The sequence below is a fragment of the Lepidothrix coronata genome, unplaced genomic scaffold (assembly GCF_001604755.1).
Source record: "Lepidothrix coronata isolate B3197 unplaced genomic scaffold, Lepidothrix_coronata-1.0 Scaffold96, whole genome shotgun sequence".
Taxonomy (NCBI): domain Eukaryota; kingdom Metazoa; phylum Chordata; class Aves; order Passeriformes; family Pipridae; genus Lepidothrix; species Lepidothrix coronata.
The window spans coordinates 2994989-3014969 of NW_016690276.1; the positions used below are offsets into that span (position 1 = coordinate 2994989).

Here is a 19981-nt window from a genome sequence, read left to right on the forward strand (position 1 = left end):
AGACACAGGCTCTGAAACTGGAGCTTAATCCATTGCCATTATACCCTTGGGTTGCCTGCTTCAAAGAAGATGACATAGCTGGATCTACAAAAATCTCACAGAGAAGAACAACACTGACTTAACCCAAACAATCTACAAAGTTCAACACAACTAGGCAAAATAGCACAGGAAATAGATTCCTCTTGAAAATTTAATTCTTGCTGAATCTTCATCAGAGGATGAGGAGCAAGATCCTCCTCACTTATCAAAAACATTTTATCAGGAAGTAATTATCATCCCAAGTGGTATCAACACATAAATTTCAATTAGATTTAGATGCCCAAGGCTGAAGAGAGAAGAAGAGAGCAAACACAGAAAGAAGAGAGAAGCAGGAGCAAACACCGTCATTGCGGAGACAGCACCAAGGAATAATTTCAAATTCACCATTTAATGATGTGATGCCCTAAAAGAGGCATATAATGACCTCTGTGTCAAAAGAAAATGTTATGGCTTGACATACTACCAGTACAAATCATGTACATTATTGCCAGAATCCCCCGTGACACTTGCCAAGACTTTTTGAAATCTGAGACTGCAGATTGAAAAGGTGCTCCTGTTCAGCACAATTAATACTCATAATCGGTGTATTTATTCAGAGATCATGGATTTTTTAGAGTGTAAAGATGATTTAAAAGTATGAAATTTTTTTAAAACTAATTAAAATATTTTTAACTATAGCAGATTTATTTTTCATTTAAGAAGGCAGTATCTTCACAGAGGATATTATATACACTTGGAAATTATTCTATAAATGTTTTCTCTAGATAAATGCAGAAAACCAAATAGAGAAAGCATCTGTCTCAGCTCTGGTAGTATTTCTTAGAATAATTAAAATGCTAATGAAAAAGCATGTAAAGGCAGGAAGAAGTAGAAAAGCCACCCATCCCAGAATAACATCCTTCTGTAAGTATCATTTCCAACTTCTAATGCTCTCTGAGTTATGCTCTTTCTAAGTGATGACAGGCAATGTTTATAGTATCTCTAAGAACGAACTTGCTAGTTATCTTCTTTGCACTTGCCAGTGCTTCTCAGTTGGGTTTTGGTGAAAGGTGAGACACGCAAAAACAGATGACGGCAGGAGACAGCTGGTGTTAGCTCCAAAAGCACAACCAGACTCTAAACAACAGAGGCACACACCTGTACAGCAGTTCCCAAATCAGACGAACACAGTGGCACCTCCCAGCAGCAACGGTCAGCTGACACAAAACACTGTTTGTCTCTGACTTGCTCTTACTCTGCCCCCTCACACTCCTCTAGTTCTTTTTCTTGATTTCTACACTACAGCCACTCTATAGCTGTTGCAAGTACAGGGTGATTAAGACCAAATCAATCCCCTTTCCAGCCTCACACACATATAAATCATGATGCACAAAGCGGGAAACACTGGATCATGTGCAACTAGTAGATTTTTGGTTTCTGAGGGGAAGGCAAACAAAACGCTGGAATTTCCCTCTGCCCCCTTCTAGTTCTTATTCATTTCAGGAGCTGCTCCATCCAAAATGGGGGACAAAGGAATGTGAGGGGCTGCAATTTCAGCAGTGATCCCACTGCACTCCTACATCTCTTGCCAATACAGACTGTAACCTAAGATGGAGTTAAATTAACTGAGGTGAGAATCTAAAGGAGGAATAAACTGGTAAAGCTAAGAGAACACGAAAGGCAAGAACAAAGGTTCTCTCCTCCTAATGAGGATACACAGTACAAACATCATGGTTATTCACAAAAAAGAATCTAAGTGTCAAAGACCCAGTTCTAACTCAAGTTGTGCCACTGACTACATAATTGCAAAGCAAGTAAGAAACCTGATTTACAAGTTTCAGAAAAGTATCTGAAAAGCAATAATAAACAGCACGCCTATGACATACTGTGTATGAAATGCTAACGTGCTATACTGTGCTGTCAGTATTTACATGATGAACCACCCACACACTAAATGAAAGATGGCAAGAACAAAGTCCTAAAGGCTTAGGTATTTGCAAGCAGTTGGGTTTGTATTTATGCTGGTGGTTACTTTTTAATCCATGCAATTTCTGTGCTTGAAGCCCAATATACACACTTGATCCTCCATTTCACAGCCTCAAATCAAGCTCCATAACTGAAGGATATCTCAGATTCCATGACTTTAGTTTGGTTTATTTGACTATGATTTTTGCACTATAGGAAGTGAACTATAGATAGATTATTTACAAGAACAAGTGAGGTAGTTGTAAAGAATCCAGTCAGTAGTATCCACTGTCTTGGCAATAATGATAGATTTAAGCAGCTGCTATTAGAAAACATCAGCTGTGCCAAAATGTCAGATGCTAATGTCTCAAGCAGCTCAATTAAGCTACAAGACATAATTGCTTTGTTCTATCAGGGATGCAGGCAGGCTTATTTCAATCTGTATCTGGAACCAACAGAAGCATTTAAGGAAAGAACAGATTAAAAAAAAATGAATACATAGCACCTTAAAAATCTGCACTTTCTTTTGGAAGTCCCAGTTTTTAAGCCACAAGTGATTTGATGTATTATGAATTTTCAAGAAAGCATACCAAATAGCTGGGGTAGTGTCGGTTTTAATCAGCAAGCCAAATAAAGGATCCAATCAAGCTCACTTTAGCTGTTCAATAGTATGCTTATATGATAAATTATTTTTAACATAAGTTTGACATGCAGGTTTTTTGTAGTTTAATGATATTCAACAGTGATATGTAATTGGAAATAATTGTTGCAGCAGCAAACTGTGTTCATACTACATTAAGAAAAGAATGTATCTAACACATTTTAAAAAATTATGGTAAACATTTCTTCACAAAGTCTAATTAATTTAAGTTAGAGAGCATAGCTGCATTATACAGGCACGAAAAAACAACTGCACTATCATTTGTTTTCAAGAGTAGAAAGAGTAGATGGTGCTATTGATACTTTCCCTTTCTTCCACTTCCTGGTTTCAACCTCTTCAGCTGAAATCTCATTTATATAAACAAGATTGTGAACTGATATTAAGAAAGAAAAGTCAGTTTACTTCAAACATTTGCCTCACCGCAGGCAAAGTTAATTTTCCTACGATGAAGGAGAATTAACTGCAGGTCATTTATTCTGAGAGTGAGAATAATTTGCTGATTTGTGTTCAATTCTCAGGTGTTACTGGTCCAGACAGGGCATGCATTACCAGCAGAAACTCAAACTGATGTAGTTATAATACCAGGAACATTTGCAACTCTCATGCATCTCTAAGATACAGAAAAAAGTGTCATACTGTAATTGTCCTCTGTTTGGAAGGCAGACCACATCACACAAACAAACTAAAACTAAAGATCATTTTAAAGATCACTTTACTGAATGCATTATGGCAAAGAAAGAAAAAGAATAATTCTTACCCTCAGAAGTTCATCTAGACTTCAAACCAGCAATTAAGTTTTCAGACTTGTGAGTCTAAGGACACCAGCCACTTAGGAAGAGGTTTTACAGTTTCATCATGTAAATGCTTTTTTCATCACGCATAAGTAAATATTTTAGTTATACATGTCCTGGAAATTCAACAGTTTCTTCAACAGTAATCACAGTACATAGGGTTTAGAGCATAAATGTAATTACTTAAGTGTGAAATAAAGAAATGTTAACTAAAATTGCTTTTACTGAAGTGTAATTTCACACAAACTTTGCTGTGCTCATACAGATAGATCTTACAATACTTGCAGGCCTCTAATAAGCATCTTGTTTATTTTCCATGCTGAAATTTTATCTTAAACTGCTTCAAAGGTAAAAATCTGCAAGAAGTGGTTTTGTTTGACTCTCCAATTGGATCAGATCATTCAAATATGTGCTACAGTTCAATGTAATTTTAAATACTATTCCCTTTTACTATAACGTGGGCATAAATACTTTTATTAGCTCATCTTAACACTGATCACTTTAGCCAGAAATTTTTATGTTTACTAAGTTTTAACTTGCACAGCACTAGCAACCTACCAATATTATTTCACGCAACCAAATGAGAGAAACTGAGCAACAGAAAAATATACATGGAACATGAGAAAAAGTTCAAGCCCAGGAGACCCTACTATACTATGGCATTATGTCCCCAGAGAATATCTAGAAGGCTCAAAGATCATAAAGACACATGCTGGCAGGAAAGAGCTTTCCTTCTGTAGGTTTTATGGACCCATAATGCACAAAAGATTTCCAAAGGTCACCAGAGTTGCCACAGTTGTTTGCTCACAGGTTGTCCCCAGATGACTACAACCTTTTCCCTCCCATCAATTTAGAGTTCAAATTCCAAAAAACCGAATGTGTTCACTAAAATAAAAACATTACAAGCAATTCCAGTGTTTAAGTTTTATCTCTCTACCACTGCAACGTTCAACCAAGCCAATGGTATTTTTTACCCAAAGACACCATAATAAAACTGCAAGGGGGTGTATTTCCCCTTCGCATGCACAAGGTTAGTACTTATATACCTACTGGAAATACATACACACCTTACCTCATGTGATGCAAAGGGAATAGCAAAGAAGGCTCTGCAAGTAACAGTGGTTTCCTTGCATCTACCACAGCTGTAAACATGGGAGCTGCAAAAAACAGGACTAGTAGAGGAGAACAGAATGCCCAAAGAGAAGATCTGCAGAGACTAGACGCCTTTTACACTGCAAGAATAAGCTTTTATTCTGTCTTCATCTAATGTTCTTCTATCTTCACACAACAAGCTGCATGCACATGGCATTTCAGAAAGCTCTGCACACAGGCTAGCACAGAGTCAGGACTTTCTCAATGAAGCACATGAAGGTTTAAAGCAGAAGTGTATGCTGTTTTACCTATTTTCCATTTTTTCTAAATGAAGGAGTAAGAAATGCTGCCCCCTGTGCCTGCACATAGCCTGGCTACAGTCACCAAGTCAGAAACCACCATCATGGCCACTGCTGGTGGTGGCACCCACAAAGCAGAATCGAGAACATCTGTACAGAGGCAGCTGCCTCGGTAATGTTCATACATTACATCTCAGTCCCATATGTCAAAAAGCACAGGTTTATAAAGATGCACTTGACTTAGGTTTTTGTGTTCTTAGATTACTGAAGGAAACTCTTTTTAATAATGATGGCAGAGTTAACTAAAAGGATTGCACACTGAGCACAAAAAATGAGAGATGTCAAATGTGACAAGAAGAAACAGAGCACATGCTAATTACTTTTAAAACAGATACCGATGGGGAAAAAAGACTTATCTTAAAAGCACCAATACACATATCCTGCAAGCTTATTCACTTGTGCAGTCATATCTGCAGAAGATATGCTATTTTCATTCAGTATCTGTAAATCTAACAATATCCTTAAGAAAAATAATCCCAAAGGTAAAAGCAAAGATGTACAATGATAGATATTAGACAAACATACTACTTACAGTTCTACGCAAATCCTGTAGTTAAGTAGGTCATTTAAGGAGGTATAAATTAAAATCACAGAAATATTAAGTTGGGAAGGTCATATAGCACAACCTGCTAGCTTCAAAGCTGAAATTGGCTGCTGCCATCAGCTACTTTGCTGTTGAAATCAAATTCTGCAATATGATTTTTTTAGGTTTTGTATATTAATCCCAGCCCTTCCAGATTAATAATAGTATTTAACCTGTCGTAGCTGGTAATTTTTGCAGATGTTGGAAAACAAGAATTTATCCCATTCCAAAAGTGGAGGTTTGGTTGCTATGAAAAGGACCAGTGAAATGAGGCCCATTAATGTCAATAAATCATACACCTAGTAATTAAAGTGAACACCACAAATGTTGGGGGAAAAAAAAAGCACATTTAGGATGGGACAGAATTAAGGCTTCGAGTACAACCTTCTCTTACATAGTCACTATGCTACAAATTCTTTTCCATGCAGTGGGAGCAGAATGAACCATACTCATGCAGTGAGCAATTCAAGTTGTGTTCCTTTCACTTGTGCGAAATGTGCTCTGGTTACAAAATGTATATGAACCATACTCTGCAGACAGCAGGATCACCTCGCTCATATACTTTCAACACAGCTCAGTATAGCAATATCTCACAAAGATGTGTGAATTACTGTCTTCAAAACACAGGCGAGTTAATGGTCCCTTTTACGACTCAGAGTCAAGCAAGACAACATTGCCATCAAAAACTTTACCTACATTTGTTTTTCTGACACATTTAAAAATCCAAAGAACATAAAATTTTATACATAATTCTGCAACATACAGAGGTATGTACATATATTCATCCACAGAGAAAATTACCCATGCACTGAAGTCAAAGGGGGACATGCTTGGCTTGCAATTAAGAATGTTCAGTACTTAAGAACAGCAGATTCTAGATCTGAAAGGGAGGACTCATAAAAACATGCAGGTAATTAGTTAGTCATCATGCAAAGAAAAGGTAGTGTTTATCACCTGACCAAAATCATTCTGTATAGTAATGAATCCCTATAATAAACCTACATAAAATTACCCAGGTAATTATAAATCTGACATTCCCAACTGTACTTTGGAGTATGACTTCAGTAAATATTACCATCAGGGAGGTTCAGAGATATGCTGCCTTAGCCTTCTACAAAAAAAAAGCCAATTAAAAATGAGCCAATTTCTCCATGTGTCATTATACTGTTATGAACACAATACAGGACTGGAAATTCCAAGGCTGCCATACAGGCATCTTTCTTCTGAACACTAAACATCTGTAGTCTAGTGGTAGAGCAACATCATTAAACACACAAGCTTAAAACAAAGGCCACATCTCTCCAAGTGAAGAGGTTCCTGTCCCCTTGCCATCCCCTTGCCATCTGTCTTTTCCCTGGAGGGGTTAAGATTGGCATGGACATTCTCCATGGTGCTGCAGGCAACTGGAAATCATCGTGGTAGCCCAGGGTGCCCGAATTGCTTCTTACACACACTGGAAACCCAGACAACCTCACAACCCTTGTGCCACCCCCTCACTGCTGCCAGTCATGAGACAGGTCTGTACTGGAAAATGTGTCTACCATAGCTGTCACTCTGCAGTCAGGCCCACTCCACCATGTGCCCCTTGATCTTCTAGACTGGGTGCCTTGCCCAGCTAGTTCCAATACCCTGTCAGCCTCTTGCTCATCTTTCTACTTTGCCTGCCCAGCCACCCTCTGTCAACCTCTGACTCAGCCTCTTGGCCATTTCCTTTTCTCCCAAGCCCTGCACCTCAAGTAAGTGTCAACCAACTCCATATCATCTGACGAGCAGCCCATGTCACTACTTTTCATCCCTACTTTTAGCCTTCCCTGCAACATGCTCACCTTTTTTGACTCCATCTTTCCCAACTCACATTCACAAGTCAAGATAAAGTTGCCTCAACACTCCCCAGATGCAAGAAGAGTCCTGACAGCAGAGCACTTGGGAGTCTCTTCTTAGTTCAGGCTCTGTTCAGATTCCTACCCAGTGAACAGCAGCCCTGTGTAACTACTGCAGAAATAGCTGACAGTTCATCTTGGCTGTAAGCCAGAAGTGTAGTGAACAATGCATGCACGTACATATGTAGCAAATTATGAGAATTTGAGCTAAGTCACCAATGAGTTCATCAGAAACACTTCAAAAGGCTTATAACCTTGCCAAATTTGGAAATAAAATGTATTAATTCAAAAGGACAATCATGTTCATGCTTCCAGCTAACCAGAGATACAGAGTAAGTTTTATACATAAACACAAAATAATTGACTGTGCATTCCACATTAAAGCTCTTTGCATGACTTGCCCCCACTTATCATTTGCTTGCTCAAATACAGGCTTTCTATGTAGCCACTTCATTTCACATGACTTTACTTATAAACAGAACTCTCAATATTATTTTTGAGGACAATCATATCATCCCTTAAACAAAAGTGAAATTTCAAATGGATGGACAGCTGCACAAGGCTTTAAGAAAAAACATTTCATGTTCTTTAACATTTATCAAGTATATCACTGTGCTAATCCAGTGTGCTCTTACTTCAACAGTTACACTCTTCTATCTCTCTTCTTGCTGATCAGTGTCTCAGAGATATGTTTCTAAAAGATGAATGCATCTCCCACAAAGGATTCCGTATTAGTAGGATTTATTAGTGATTTATGACTGTCACTATTCAACGAGACTGCTTTTCTTGTATAAAATCTAAAATTTATTTTCTTCTCTACTCTATCAGTGGTTTTGTCCTTCCAAATGTTTGAAAAAAAGCTTTCCTCTACTCCAGTTATTTTCTTGACTGCCTGTGTACCTGGCACTTCCACCACATCATTCTCTTTATCCAGTCACCTGCTGTCATACTATTCATACAAAGAAAACTGCGAGGCCCACAACAACATGTCTCACAAGCTTTCTCAACCTCCCCCTCACAATTTAATTTTTTCCTTCTTTTGATGATCACTTTCGTAACTACAGCTTTCATGTTTGTTCACACAGAAGATTAGCACTTCTCAGCTACCCTGCCAACAAGCATTAGGAGCCCAGCTTTCCTATGCTAGCTTAAAAGAGAGTAGCTACCAGCCACCCTGAAGAATGCTGCAGTATCACAATCATTGCATGAGAATAATTTCGAAGGCAGGAACAAAGCAAGATGTGGGCTCAACTGAAAAAAGAATCAAAGACTTAAATTATACCAGTGTTATACAATGGGGTAAACTTCAGGAGATTAATCTCCAAAATATAATTCAGAACAATTCCAATACCTTCAAATGCATTTAAGAAAATATCTTAAAGAGAAAAATTAAAGAGACAGAGAACATTAAACATGGGCTTGTAGAAATCAGCTGGGACACAACACACCAGAGCCATCCTCCTACAGATCACATCTCTCAGTGGATTAAAAAAAAGTAAAAATCACTCAAAAAAAAGAGAAAATCCATAGGTAGAATTTTCTGTGTCTCTGCCACTCAGTTATGGAAAATGGTATTGCATCTCTTCCATTTATTCTGAAATGTCAAAGAAATCGTCTGTAGAACTTCATTCTCAGCTAACTACGTGGACCCTTTTATTCATTCTATTTCCTTTATTCATCCATGTGCTGCAATACAATTGACACCTCTTCCATCAGAACTGTATGGCAGCACGACAGCCTAATTATTCCACAAAAGATGATACACATAACCTCTTCAGGTCAAGCTACAATCCCCTAGTTGGATGTAATTTTTAAAATTACGAGCCTTAATAACTTGAGTATCATTCTAGTTCAGCCACTACACTCCTAAGTTTCAGAGAATGTTTCCTGAAAATGAAGGTTTTGTTATTTCTATGTGGTTTTTGGTGACTGCTATCAGTATTACTAATAAAGACTGGTAACCCTTCTTCTGCAGCAGACAACCCTATTTCTTGTACTTTTGACAGGGTTCTTCAGAAACAAAAGTGATAAAAGGACCTGCCTTCTTATACCAAGTTTTATACTTTGGCTTCATAGTTTAAAATGGCTGGAATTAGACAGCTTTTGCCCCCCAGCTAACTTTCTATGCCACAGATCAATTACTTGCCAAAAATGCATTCATATCTGATAGCAAAAACAGAACATGGGAGGAAGCACATTAGAGCAAGCAAATGCATTCATACGTTGAGAATGCAGGCAGAGGCAGGAGACAATTAGAGAAGGAAATTCAAATATAAGGCATTTCCTGAGGATTAATGAGTGGGTGGTAGCATTTCATAGTCAAGGGCAGGATGGGTTCTGCAACCGGCACAATTCATTAATCCCCCAGGCAACACAAACTGGGATTCTGCTAATTTTTTTCTGCCCTTGTTATTTTCCTTAACATATATTTAAGTTTCCACTTACTCTGACACCATCGTTCTTTCGTAGAATCACAGAATGGTTTGGGTTGGAAGGGACTTTAAATACCATCTTAGTTCAAACCTCTCTGCCATGGGCAGGGACACGTCCCACTGGACCATGCTGCTCAAAGCCCCATTCAACCTGGCCTTGAACACTCCCAGGGATGGGGCATCTGCAGCTTCTCTGAGCAATCTGTGCCATGCCTTAATATCCTCACAGTAAAATCTCTTCATAACATGTAATCTAAACCCATCTTCTATCAGTTTTAGACCATTCCCCCTTGTCCTATCACTACATGCCCATGTGAAAAATCCCTCTCCAGCTTTCCTGTAGGCCCCCTTCAGGTACTGAAAAGTGCTATAAGGTCTCCCCAGAGCCTTTTCTTCTCAAGGTTGAACAGCTCCAACTCTCTCAGCCTCCTCTGCAGAGGAGAGTTGGTTCAGTACTCTTGAGCATCTTTGTGGCCTCCTCTGGACTCGATCCAACTGGTCCATGTGCTTCTTATGTTGGAGGTCCCAGATCTGGATGCAGAATTCCAAGTGGGGTCTCATAAGAGCAGAGCAGAGGGCCAGAATCATCTCCCTCAACCTGCTGGTCACACTGCTTATGACACATCCCAGGACATGGTTGGCTTTCTGGGCTTCAAGTGCACATTGAGAAGACATGCTGAACTTCTTATCCACCAACACCCTCAATTCCTCAATATCACGGCTGCTCTGTATCCATTCTCTGTCCAGTTTTTATTTGTGCTTGGGATTGCCCCCAAGACACATACAAGATCTTACACTTGGCCTTGCTGAACTTCATGAGGTTCCGAGCCCAATGCTGTCTGTATGTCTAAATAGTGCTACTATGGTAAATAACATCTATAAAATTACTGAATTAGTACCTGGAGCAAAAGGCTAGATAACTTTTCAACATTTCAGAAAGTAGTTCTTTTCCTAAAGACTAAAAATGTTCTCTGCCTTAGAAAGGGCTGAGCAGATGTGATCCCTTCCTCTAAATTACAAGCTGTCTGATGGTCTCCATTATCTTAGTGGTAGCAGACAAAGAGCGAATCAAGTATTGGAGAGAACAAATGATTTTCAAGCTGCCTTTCAGCACCTTAGGAAGCCACATACACCAAGGCATTACTTAACACGTCCCTGCCAGCAACCATAACCCTCCATCATCATAACTCCATACTAACCTGTGACAGGTGCATCTATGTCCAGCAAATTTTTCTCCTGGCGGAGAATCGAAGCTCCCTCTGTTATAATTCTCAAAGCAACACTCTCTTCCAGTCTCCCTTCTTTCATAAGGTGTGCCTTTAAGATATCCACACGAGGTTTTCCATCATTATCGAACACTTCTTTAGCTGTGAGCCGATGACTTGGAGGAAATGGGACAGCTAAGTGGAAAAAAAGACAAAAATATATGGTCACTTTTTACAGCAAAGCTTCTATTACTGACAATGACACATTTCAAAACATGTCTTCTGCAAAACAACATTAACACAGATTTTCTACTGCCTCTTAAAAAGTGTGGTTGAAATTGTACATAGATTACCAGAGATACTATTAAAACACATGTATTCTGCAGCACATATTATTCACACACGCAAGAACAACTGATTCACACTTATAAAAACTTGAGAAGAGTATTTAGGCCATATTTACAGGTAGATATATTCAAACGAGCATCCCAAAAGGCATGAGAATATCAGGGAAACGAGGGAACACAGTTTAAACTGCTCTAGTAGCACTAGAGAACACTGATAGAAGACTTCCTTCCATTAACAGCATAAAATGCACAAAAAACTGCAACATTTAATATCTGTGCATGGACATGCATAGATACACTCTAATGAAAATTCTAAAACCGAAGACAGACCTCTCTCTAATGACTTTGGGTAGGGGGGTGGAAGATGTTTTCCCTGTGTAAGTTAAACAATATATATTTGAAGCCCATCAAAGTGCGCCTGAGTGCCAAACAGACCACTCCAGCAAAAGCAGGGCAGAGGATGTATCACACTGAAGTTTGAAACAAACAGATAAATAGGAAGGTTGTCCTAGCAACATGGCAGCGAATAGCGAGCTGCGTACTGCTGTCACATAAGGTCTGAGGCATATGGCAAACTTATACGTTCCTGCTCTCCAGCTGGAGCGAGAAGGCTTGGAGGTGATGCTGTCAGCCACCAGGATGAGGCTGGAGCATTATCCCAGCTTAACTCCCTTTCCCTTGCAGTCAGTCGGAGTGGCATTAGGCAGCGCCTGCCTCACCAGTCAGAGGGTATTTATCCTGATCCCAGCCACAGCTGCAAGAGGGTCAGGTTGTTCGGGAGCTCTAAGCAGGGGAAGGAGGTGGCCACAGGGCTGGTCTCAGCTGGCCACATCTGCAGTACAACCCCATCCCTGCCACAGGGCCTTGTCTCCCGTGGAGTGTTCTACTGGCAGCTTTGCCATATCGTGAGACATAAAACCATAATGCAGCAGATCAATGTATCTGTTAGTTTCAATTTTCTTCTAATTTCACAATCAGTGTACTCCAAAAACAGCCCATAAATCACACTCATTATTTAAAGTTCAAGCCACACACTGTTCACTTACGCTACCAGAAGTAAGAGCAGAAAATAAAAAAAATTCGCTTCATGCAGTTAATTCCCACTGATATTTTTAACATAAACAGTTTCAGAAAATGCCCCCATTTTTTGTGGTTTTTTTTTTCTGGCTCAATCTTTTTTTTTAACTTTTTCCTGCCCCAGCTCCAGCAGTCAATTCACTGAAATAGTCTCCTGGGGACTAACGAATGTGGATCTCTGCAATATACTGAAACCTGACTGCTCTCAGACTTAAACATGGGACAAAAAGGGGAAAAGGTGAAAATTCATGACATCCCTGACAGGACTGGGATTCTCCTGAAGAAATGACACTTCAATCAATAATGAAGTTATAATACAGCTCTCAGCTCTGGAAAGCCCAGTAGCAGATCTATGATGATCTTTCTCCTAGACTGCTTTAAATTAGTCTATGTTTTGAATGGCACTACCAGAGGAGGTAGATTATGAAAGGAAAAACCTTATTGCCCTTTCCACAGCTACTGCAGTTGAGCCTACTCCACGATGCTCACAAAATCGAGTTTATATGCTCTGTCAATCTTTGATGTAGTATCTGCAGCAGACCCTCAAAAGCAAGACAGCCATATCATAGAATGGTCTAGGGTAGAAGGGACCTTAAAGAAAATCTAGTTCCAAACCAAACTAGGGCCACATCCCACTTGTGGGATCATGTTGCTCAAAGCCCCATCCAACCTGGCCTTGAACACTCCCAGGGATGGGGCATGCACAGCTTCTCTGAGCAACCTGTGCCAGGGCCTCACCACCCTCACTGTAAGGTATTTCTTCATAACACCTAATCTAAACCCACTCTCTTTCAATTTAAAGGCATTTCCCCTTGTACTATCACTACATGCACCAGTAAAAAACTTTAGCTTTCCTGTAAACCCCTTTTAGTTGCTGGAAGGCTGCAATTTGTCCTCCACGGAGTCTTCTCTTCTCCAGGCTAAATAGCACCAACTCTCTCAGCCTGCCTACAAAGGAGGGGTATTCCAGCCCTCTGACCATCTTCATGACCCTCCTCCAGACTGTCTCCAACAGGTCCATGTTGTTCTTATGTTGGGAGGCCCAGATCTGGATGCAGCACTGCAGGTGGGGTCTCACCGGAGCAGAGTAGAGGAGCAGAATCACGTCCCTCAACCTGCTGGCCACACTGCTTTTGATGCAGGCCAGGATACAATTGGCTTTCTGGGCTGCAAGTGCACAGTGCTGAGACATGCTGAGCTTTTTGCTCACCAAAATCCCCAATTCCTTCTCGTCATGGCTGCTCTCAATCCATTTCTCCACCCAGCCTGTATTTGTGCTTTGGATTGCTCCAGCTTTTCAAGGTTCGGTTAAGGTCCCTTACACTTGGCTTTGTTGAACTTCTTGAAGTTTGCACAGGCCCATCTCTCAAGCCTGTAAGGTCCCTCTGGATGCCATCTCTTCCCTCCACCATGTGTCCCCCTTGACATAGGTTGCTGACATCAGCAAACTTGATGAGCATGCCCTCAATCCCACTGTCCACATCACCAAAGATGTTAAACAGCACCCATCCCAACACTGATCCCTGAACAATGTCCACCTGGACATTAAGCTGTAGATCACAGCTCTTTGAGTGTGACCATCCAGCCAATTCCTTATCTGCTGAGTATTCTCAATCCATGTTTCTCCAATTTAGAGACAAAGATGTCAGGCAGGATGGTGTCAAATGCTTTGCACAAGTCCATGTACATGACATCAGTCACCCTTTGCTTACCCACCAACACTGTAATCATGTCACAGAAGTCCACCAAATTTGTCAGGCGCTATTTGCCCTTAGTGAAGCCATGCTGGCTGTCACCATTCGCCTCTTTATTTTCCACATGTTTTAGCATAGATTCCAGGAAGATCTTCTCCATGACCTTGCTGGGCACTGACATGAGACTGACTGACCCCACAGTTCCCTGGGTCTTCCTTTTTTCCCTTTTTAATGAGGGTTATGCTTACCCTTTTCCAGTCAGTGGGAACTTTACTAGACTGCCACGACTTCTCAAATATCACAGATAGTGGTTTAGCCACTTCCTCCACCAGTTCCCTCATGACCCACAGATGCATCTCATCAGGTCCCATGAACTTGTGCACCTTCAGGTTCCTTGAACAGTCCTGAACCTAGACTTCCCCTACAGTGGACAGTAGCTCTTAATTCTCCTAGTTCCAGCCTTTGCCTTCTGCAATTTGGGCAGTGTGGCTGGAGCCAAAAGTTGTTGAATACCTCAGTCTTCCGCACGTATCAGGTAACCAGGTCTCCTGTTTCCTTCAAGAAAGGGACCACGTTTTCCCTGGTGTTCCTTTTATCACTGATGCACCTACAGAAGCATTTCTTATTTCCCTTGACATCCCTGGCCATTTAATTCCATCAGGGCTTTAGTTTTCCTAACCTGATCCTTGGCTGCTTGGACAATCTCTATGTACTCCTCCCAGGCTACCAGTCTGCTTCCATCCTCTGTAGGCTTCCTTTTTGAGTTTGTCCAGGAGCAAATTGTTCATCCAGGCAGGCATCCTGGCATTTTTGCCTGACTTCGTCTTTGTTGAGATGTATCGCTTCCCAGCTTGAAGGAGTTGATCCCTGAATATCAATCAGCTTCCTTGGGCCCCTCTTCCCTCCAGAGTTTTATCTCATGGACTCTACCAAGATCCCTAAAGAGGCCAAACTCTGCTCTTCCAAAGTCGAGAGTACTGAATTTGCAGTGCACCCTCCTCGCTGCCATAAGGATCCCGAACTCCACCATTTCATGGTCACTGCAGCCCAGGCTGTCCTTGAGCTTCACAGTTCCCACCAGCACCTCCTTTTTGGCAAGAGCAAGGTCCAGGAATCTCCTGGATTGTTTATGCTCTGCTGTGTTGTCCCTCCAACAGGTCTCAGGGTGGTTGAAGATCCCCATGAGGCCCAGGGCTTGTGAACATAAGGCTGCTCCTACCTGTCTATAGACAGCCTCATCCGCTCAGTCTTCCTGGTCAGATGGCCTGTAGCAGATTCCCATTATAATGGCACCTGTCCCTGCCCTCTCGTTTGACTCCTCATCCATCCCCATGCAGATATAAGAGCTATAAAGAATTCTTTATGCAACACAGAAAAAGAACAATAATTTCAAAAAAAAAAAAAAGGAAGGTGAATGAGAACTCAGCAGTTCTCCAAGACTCAATCCTCCTTTTCTAAAAACAAAAACCAGGAAGGCTAGCTAGTGCTAATGATCATGCACTGAAGGAAGGACGAGAGGAAAAAATTGGTACTTATCTGCAATCACTCTGGCTGGAAGAAGACGTACCATTAGCTTGCATTCCTTAGCAAGACAACCACCACTGTTCCTCCCAAAGGTATCATAATGTAAAAACCTATGCAGAGTACTATTACTTCAAGTTAACTACCATATATGCTCGTATGCTGAAAGGAGATTTTTACATTTACAAACACAGAGCAAAACAGAGAAACAATCAAGCAAACAAAAGCTATGACATAGAACCTGCTGATTCAGAAAAAAATATGGCATACACTGCAGCACTGTAACAGTTCTGCAGGTAGAGCTCTAACAAAGATGTACCAGTGGCTAATTGAAGAAAAAAAGATACTGTTCCAATAGCAGATGATTCATGATTAATCAGCAAAAATATGAGCGACTGAAGAGACCACAAACTGCATCTTCCACTATGAGAATATTAATTTTGAATGTACACATACACAGAGCTTCCACAGAAAGAACAACGTAAGAAATGGTCATGTTCATGTAGAAGTCAGTTAAACATCATTCTTTACTGGTCATAGCCAAAAATGCCGGATCCAACAAAATCCTTTTATAAATACAACAAACATTTAATTTCCATTGCTTTATATATAGCAATGTTACCATCTGAACACACAGGTATCCATCTGTTTCTCCATATCTGCTTTCTTTTACTGTTTTTTGAAACCTATGCTATTAGTGCTTGCAATAAATAACTCTCTCTCCCAGTGGCTTTACTGTTATCAGGAACAAACCCGAGAGTCTCATCAGACACCAACTGTGCATGCAGCACACACAAGGACGAAGAATGTGGAGCTGGGAGAGGAGGTCACCAGGGAGAGAGGCAGGAAGAAGGAAGGACTGGGGAGCTGAACTGCCAGCATAGAGTGTCTCACCACAGCACAGGCTTAGGGGATGTTTTCGTAAAAAGAGCCGGGAATTTGTACCAAGCATTCCCATAAAAATGGGAGGGGCAATAAAATTTGCATGTATATACCATATGTATTTTTAGAAGTTTAGTGACAAATTTCACTACAAGACCACTACACAAGAGTCATGCACCCTTAATCGTACTCTGTAAAACTTAAAATCTGGACTGGCCTCCACCTCGTTTACATCTATTTCTTTATATTGGCATAAAAAACCAGACAAATAATTATTAACCATGTAAAATACTACCTTGGTGGTTTGCTAATAAAACGTGGACCACAGCCAAAGGTAAAGAAACAAAGTTTTTAACCCTTTACCTCAGCCTGTCAGTAGCCTCCTCCTGAGATCTGAAAGCACAAAAAAATACTTTTTAACCACTTACTAGTGGGGGGCTTTTTGGTTGGGTTGTTTCAGTTTTTTTCACTTTTACTTTCAGGTCTCTTGAGCATGTTCCAGCAAATGGAGGAAAAGATCAACCTGCTATTTTACTGTTCTTGCAAGCTCCTGCAAAACCCATCTTACCATTAACACAGCCACTGTAAAGGTCAGACACATCATTACTGTTTCTCTCAAATATTAAACAGCCTCTCTGGAACAAATAAATAAATCATAAAGAGCTGTGCTTAATTAGAGTGGACCATGTGTGCACCCATAAATAAAACACTAGCATGTGGCAAAGCAAGCACTATTTTGTTTATATATTATTTATTTTGAAATGAAGCTATACATTAAATTAATATCTCAGAGGAGGCTGCCCATAAGAAAAACTCTCTTTCATCAATATTCAAGTTCCCTGCAAATTATCTCCCTCTGTAATGCTTGTCCTATAATTTCATATAACTTCTGCTGTATGTCTGTATGTAACTATGTTTATAGCACACCATACTTTTATGAAAAACAAATGCTTTCTTCTTCATTTGGAGGGAAAACACCCCAATAACTGCCAACACCTCAATAACCCAAATGCATTGCATTTGCCTGATGACAACTTCCAATTCTCCATTTTGAGAAGCACTTTGTAATATAGCAGTGTCTAGAGCACAAGTTATTAAACAGGTCAACACTTATTTCAGACGTGCAAAAAAAAAAAAAGTCACTCCTCAGCTTTGCTTTCTTTGCATCTATTTTTCATAACCCTCAGACTTGGTATCCATAAAAATTTCCAGAAATTATAATAAAAATCATCTCAGAAACTCCAACAAATCTGTATTTTTGAGAGACCAGAACATTTTTAGTAGTTAACTAACACTTTTTGCAGGTCGACTTTGAAAATCTACCCCCATTTTATAGTGCAGTTGAACACACAGCATAATCTTGAGCATTCCTGCTGAACAATAACAACATCCATACTGGAGTTTTTACTATTTAATCAAGAGTTCTGCATTTCTGTACCATGACGGGTCTGACTACACAACAATATATAAAGAAGCAGCCAAAGATCAACTTTTGACCTAAAGACAATAGTTTAACACTACCTAATTCCTGTACAGTTGCCTACGAAATTCTGGCTTACAGAGTTTCTGTGAACCAAAAGGGAAGGAACGATGAATTTTTTTTTCAAGAACACTACTTACTTCAAGTGACAGACAAGAACAAGAGGATGAGTCATTGCCATCCACAGCTGCTAAGGGGAACGGAGTGAAACCCCTCAGGCAGTGCAGGGCTCACCAAAGTGGTGGGAAAGGGAAAGGGCACTGCCAAAGATGCTCAGCCAAGCAGGACACAGAGTTCTCATGTGACAAACATCCCCCTTCACAGATTTCCTCAGCCATCACATGGATGATGCTTTTATCTCCATGCACAAGTTCTCTGGAGACAGACACCATTCAAACACACTGAATCACTAGGATCTCTCTTTTTAACTTACACATTATGTCCTCAGCAGGTATTTTTAGAGTAGCATACAGAAGGTTGAGTTATTTAGAAGACAAAATTTCTTTTTGACATGAAATTTTCTTCTACAGCATTTGTAACATAGGCAAGTTCTTACTAGTTTTTTTTCTGCTTGAATTTTAGACAAGAAAATATGTCTCTATCTGGTCAAAAAAAAACCCCTAACTATTTATATGACAGCATAAGAATCAAATCAAAATCTTCTCAGTGGAGTCAAAAGTGGAACATGTGTTCTGATGTTTTCTAACAAAAACTATCAGGTTTCATTTTACATTAGCTACTGTCATTAGAGTAGGCACTGGAATTGGCAACCCTCTTCTAAAAGATCAAGCTTTCACCTGCTATTTTAAGACATGACGTATTTGAGGACTGTTTTCACTAGATCTGCTCACCAGATGGTGAAAGTGTTGGAAATTAGAATCTGGAAAATAAATCTACAATACAAAATAAGAAGAAGCTATAAGGATTCCTATAGAATTTCAGCATGAATTCTTCCCCATTGCCAACAAGTTCTTGCAGTGTAATCAGAAGTGCTCACAGCCCTATTTCTTTAAAGACACAATTAAATCAACTTCACTCATGAGCAAGGTACTTTGCTTCACAGAAAGCTGGGGTTTTCACTGGGCAAGCTAGTCAATACTGCATAAAGAAAGAGTCCGTCAAAAAGAATGTTGCATGAAGATACCTTAAGAGCAATAGCACCTGTAAATCAAACTGGGAGCAGACAAGAGGGTCATTCTTTAACAAAGCCCACACATACCAAATTTAGAGAGAACACAGAATGGAGTTCTTTAGACAAATAACTCAGCTGACAATGTGGAAAACAGGCCGCTTCAGAAGAGGCAGTACCACCTGTGGCCCAGAAATAACAGAAGGTACTACAGGTTGGTAAGGAAACTGCTTCACACAAGACTGCGATGAGCCTTGTTAGCATTATTTTTTGATGTACGAAAAGCTCAAAAAAAAAAAAAATAACAAAAGGTACTTCATCAAATACCCCAGCTCTGATGACTACTTTTAATATCTTCTGACACTTCAGCCATAACTGGACAACGTAACAGAATTGTTCAGAGCTCGTCTAACTTTGGACAGAAACTATGCTAGGAAGGTGTTTGTCAAAGGAAGGGCTGTGTCAACCATGCAGTGGTCCCAACATATTGCCATTGTTCCCACACACTAAGGCACTTGTTGTGGCCTTGTAATCTGTAGGCTTCAGCCCTTCACTCCAGTGTGAAGTTCCACTTCAAGTCAACCCATTCCAGCACACTGCAAGCAGTCCTCACACAGCATAACTCTGTGACACCTAAGGGAAGCAAATTCTTTACATAAAATACCTCTACAGGATTTGAGCCTCAAACTTGCAAGTAAAAGATGAAGTCACCCCAATACACCTTCTTCCCAGAAGAAGGCTGCCTCTGACCAGCAGTGAAGCTGGGACTGCACAATTTGCCAGGAGCTATTTTGTGACCTCTCAACCATACAGATATGTTTTTGACAGGATGATCTCGTCTAAACTACCTCTGCCATTTTAATGA

General features: G+C 40.2%; 1 protein-coding gene across 1 annotated transcript in view; it reads right to left on the reverse strand.

Annotated features, from left to right (window-relative positions):
- The window catches only part of PPP3CA (protein phosphatase 3 catalytic subunit alpha), a 191729-nt gene that overhangs the window by 100906 nt on the left and 70842 nt on the right, over positions 1-19981 (reverse strand). Inside the window, exon 2 of the mRNA XM_017822245.1 lies at positions 10981-11181. Within this exon, the coding sequence (XP_017677734.1) occupies positions 10981-11181 (201 nt within the window). The remainder of the gene's footprint in view (positions 1-10980; positions 11182-19981) is intronic.